Raw genomic sequence first — 4,200 nt, 5'->3', positions numbered from 1 at the left:
CACATATTGTGGCGCAAATTTCGACGGCCATATTTTGCAGGAACCTTTACCTAACGAATCTGTGACTCTTATTTTGGAAGCTGAAGATACAAGACTAGACATAGAAGCCACAAAATGAACTTCAGTGCCAGCATCTAAAAAAAAATTCTCAGTGCAGCAAGACGCCAGGGACCGTACTGCAAGAGACTTTTGTGCATGGGCTATCTGGGCAAATACTGTTTATGAGTTCGTAAGCAGCACCTCCAAAGGAACTGCTGAATTATGCCAGATAGTGACTGAAAAGCAGGACGCAGTCACCATTGGTGCATGGATTGAATGTTGGCAGAGAAAAGGCGCGCTGCCTCCAAATGAAGTTGTATGTGATGGATCACCTGCGCTGCGCTGCTGACAACACTGAGAAAAATATTTAGATGCTGGCACTGAAGTTCATTTGACCGATCTGACCCGTTATCAGTCTACGAACGGTTTGGTTCCAAGCAACAAACAGTTTCATGTAAATGTCGAAACGGTTTCTTCCTCGACACGAAACGTGTTTGAGTAATGCATCCCAAAAATTTCAATGCGGCAACCGAACTCCCCTCAATCGTCACAACAGAGAGGGTTTGTTCGGGAATTTCTACGAATTTTTGAATGACGTAGTCAAAACGATTTACGAAGGTGCGCGCCTAAGTGTATTTGCCCCGCTGAAAATTCCGCCGGAAATTATTCCATGGAGTTCAAATCCCTTGAGTAATTTGGTTACATCCATGTAAAATTTTCCCTGAAACAGTGATTCCACGGGAAAGCAATAGAAGATTTTGATTCTAATTTCATATCATGAAAACATCTGTATGATGAATATAATTTATCTACAATTAATTTACATAAAATAAGTATGCAAGAAGATGTTCTACAAGCACAACAAGATATGGACAATGATGAGGAAGGGCATGAAGACAACAACATATTAACAAGAGAAGAGTTTATGCAGATAGCTGCAATGGGTCCTGCACAAGAAACAGAATATATAGAGTAAGAAAACAGAGACATTGATATGCAAAACAACTGGAATGAACTTTTAGAAAACATTTAAAATTTGGAACAAAAGAAGAAATCGAAACATTCATACAACGAATGAAGACTTTTGCACAAATTAATGAAAGAACACAACTTCCTGAATTCCAAAATTTAACATTGACTGATGAGCAACAACAAGAAATGGATGTTTTACAGCATCAATTGCAATCACTTTCTTCAGATGACAATTCTACAGTTACTGATATTCCAAGAAAAATTATAGTGCAAGGAAAAGCAGGTAAGTCTATAGCTAGCACAATTAGTAAAAATATTACTACAACAAATTGAATTTAAAATAAATGATGTCAATTTTATTTTTAGGAACAGGGAAAAGTGTACTGATAAAAAAAAAAACTGCAGCAGTACAGTCAAAATTTAAAAATTACTCAATTATTTGAATGGCACCAACCGGCATTGCAGCTATTAACATTGAAGGGTCAACTATTCAAAGCAACCGAAAAATATATCTACAGCAACTTTTTGCACCATTGAAAGGAGAAGTTGCAAGACAGTTTGAACAGTCAATGACTAATGTCAAATTTATAATTATTGACGAATGCAGTATGGCCAATGCTTCCATGCTATATTAGATACATAAACGGTGCCAGGAAGGAAAACAAAATTTTGAAGATGACTTTGGAAATTCAATTATTTATCTATTTGGAGACATCAAACAATTAGCGCTAGTCATGGGAACACCTATATACAGTGACAAACAACCACTTATAACAGACAAACAAGGAAAGGATTTATTTTGAAACTTTGACAAAGTAATTGAACTAAATCATGTAATGAGGCAATCAGATACAACTTTTTGGGACCTTCTTGACAATATCAGCACTGGGAATATTACAGAAGAGGATTATAAAATGATAAGTACACGATTTGTGTTAAATGCTCCCAGTTAAGAAAGAAATGAATATCACCAAGCCATTCATTTATTTTCTGAGAAGAAAGAAGTTTATGTATACAATTATGCAAAATTAGCTTCAATGAAAATACCAGGAACAAATAATTTAGAACCATTAGCAAAAATTCCTGCACAACATAATAATCAAACAGCTGAAAATGGAACAGAAGACCAAGCTAAAGGATTACAGAATTGCATTCATCTATGTAAAGGTGCATCTGTAATTTTAACAAACAATCTTTCGTTTCGCGATAACTTAACATTTGTCTCTCTGTTTCAGTTTGTTGCTGTGGCCGACCAGCCCTCGAAGAAAGATTCCCCTTCGGTGGAAGAGCCGCCAGCGGGCGTCGCCGACAAGATGCCGGCGCCGTCGAGCGCCGAGACCACGCCCTACGATGACGTCGACGCCCCCGCCAATGGTAATGGACTCCTGGCCGCCCCTGGGAAACGAAGAATCGCCCACCGCCCGACGGCTGTAGTGCCTACCGCCACCAAGAAAGTGAGTATCTGCTTAACTAGGTAGATGTACGCAAGACCACGTCTCGCGTAACAGGCTTCGCGATATCTCACGAAACACTGTTACGCTGCGACGCGCCTGGCATACATCTACCTAGGCCTGCGGCGCTGACGCCCGAGTCGGGCAAAAGGCAAAGTCGTAAATGGCCCTTCGGCCCCAAAAGTCACAAATTTTCTCTTCGGGGTTTCATTTTGACGAGTAACCCTACCAGAGACCCTCAAATATCTGAGACAAAACATCAAAATGATTTTGGGTCATTTTCGTGTGGAAAACTCCTTCTGGCGCCTAAACAGATAGAGCCAAACGGACGAAATTTTGTTCCAGAGATCTCTAATTTGCCGAGTTACCTATAAGAAAGATGTAAAAAGAAGAATTTTTCAAAGTAAGTTTTTTTCGCTCTTAGTTTTTGATTTTTTAAGCTCGTCAATTTTTGAGCTAGAGGGCTCAAAATCAATACAGCTCTTGCTATTTATGGTACAAAGTTACAATAAAAATTTGAGCCTCCTAGCTCAAACCGTTCCCCAGTTATCGTGCGTACAGACAGACAAACACACAGACACGAAATTTTTTGATCATCACTGGAGTAATAGGCTTCGCTAATCGCTCAGCCAATCATATTTTTCGACGGCTTGTGTTTGTTATTGAGTCTTATTCGTCCTTTGTTGCAGTCGGTGTTCGAGCGGCGTGGAGCCACCCCGCACCCCCCACCCAAACCCCTCAAAGAGTGGTAAGTAGAACAGACCTTCTATCCAAACGATGTGACAACGCCGCACGCTTAATTGTGATCAAAATTCAAAATTCTGGCCACGGTGTTTGATTTTTGTGACTATTACGCATCAATAAACACCGTGGCCAAAATTTCAAATATTGACCACAGTGAAGAGGTTGTCGCTGGACAAAAATAGCGATATTTGGGCGACTGTGCGAATATCTGCTTTGGATAAAACATTTGTGTTGTGGATTTTACAGAATGTAAAATTATGGTCTAATTGTACTTTTATTGTTTCAGTCTACTAAGGCATTGGCGGAGGCCCTTAAGAGGCGTCATCAGAAGAAGTAGTTTTTTTTTAAAATCATGCTTTATTTTATTTTTAAGATAAAAATCAACATTAAAATCATGTTCATCTCTCTTTATTGTTTTCTTTCAATACGCCTTATACTGTTACATCATGGAAAAGTTAACACGGACTTGGGTAACAAATTCAATAGACCCTATTCGGTCTCGGCTAAAAGAGAAGAAGACAGGAAACCCGACCGGAACCAGTTACGAAAAATAACGCTATTTTAACGTTTAAATGGCTTTGGAAGGTAGAAGCACAATCCACAATGTTTGTGACAGTTTTTAATGTCGGGTTTGCAAGTTTTCTCGCAATGAAATGGCAGGATAAAGGTACTGGTTCCGGTCGGGATTCCTGTTTTCTTCTCCCGGAGCCGAGACTGAATAGGGTCTATTGTCGAACGCTTCATTATCGGGGAAAATTTAAGTTGAACAACTCATTTAAAATACCTAGCTATATGTACGCCAGACCACATTTTGCGTAACAGGCTTCGCGATATTTCACGAAACACTGTTACGCTGCGACGCGCCTGGCGTACATCTAGCGAGGCCTGCGGCGCTGACACCCGAGACGGGGTAATAGGAGTGTATATACAATTATATACAAATGAAGGCTTTTCAACGATTTAATCGACCATTTGATCATTTTCACCTCATTTT

General features: G+C 39.6%; 1 protein-coding gene across 1 annotated transcript; it reads left to right on the top strand.

Annotated features, from left to right (window-relative positions):
* The first annotated feature begins 451 nt into the window (after positions 1 to 451).
* On the top strand, positions 452 to 3,609 carry LOC127749674 (uncharacterized). The gene is made up of 4 exons (XM_052268812.1): positions 452 to 2,465; positions 2,808 to 2,865; positions 3,152 to 3,210; positions 3,493 to 3,609. Exons 1-4 carry the CDS (start codon positions 2,049 to 2,051, stop codon positions 3,541 to 3,543), a joined length of 585 nt encoding a protein of 194 aa, XP_052124772.1. The 5' UTR covers positions 452 to 2,048; the 3' UTR covers positions 3,544 to 3,609.
* Positions 3,610 to 4,200: the final 591 nt, after the last annotated feature.

This window comes from Frankliniella occidentalis, unplaced genomic scaffold (assembly GCF_000697945.3).
Source record: "Frankliniella occidentalis isolate FOCC.00 unplaced genomic scaffold, Focc_3.1 Scaffold77, whole genome shotgun sequence".
Taxonomy (NCBI): Eukaryota; Metazoa; Arthropoda; class Insecta; order Thysanoptera; family Thripidae; genus Frankliniella; species Frankliniella occidentalis.
Note: the sequence above shows the minus strand (reverse complement) of the source record. Positions and strands in the feature narration are given on the sequence as shown.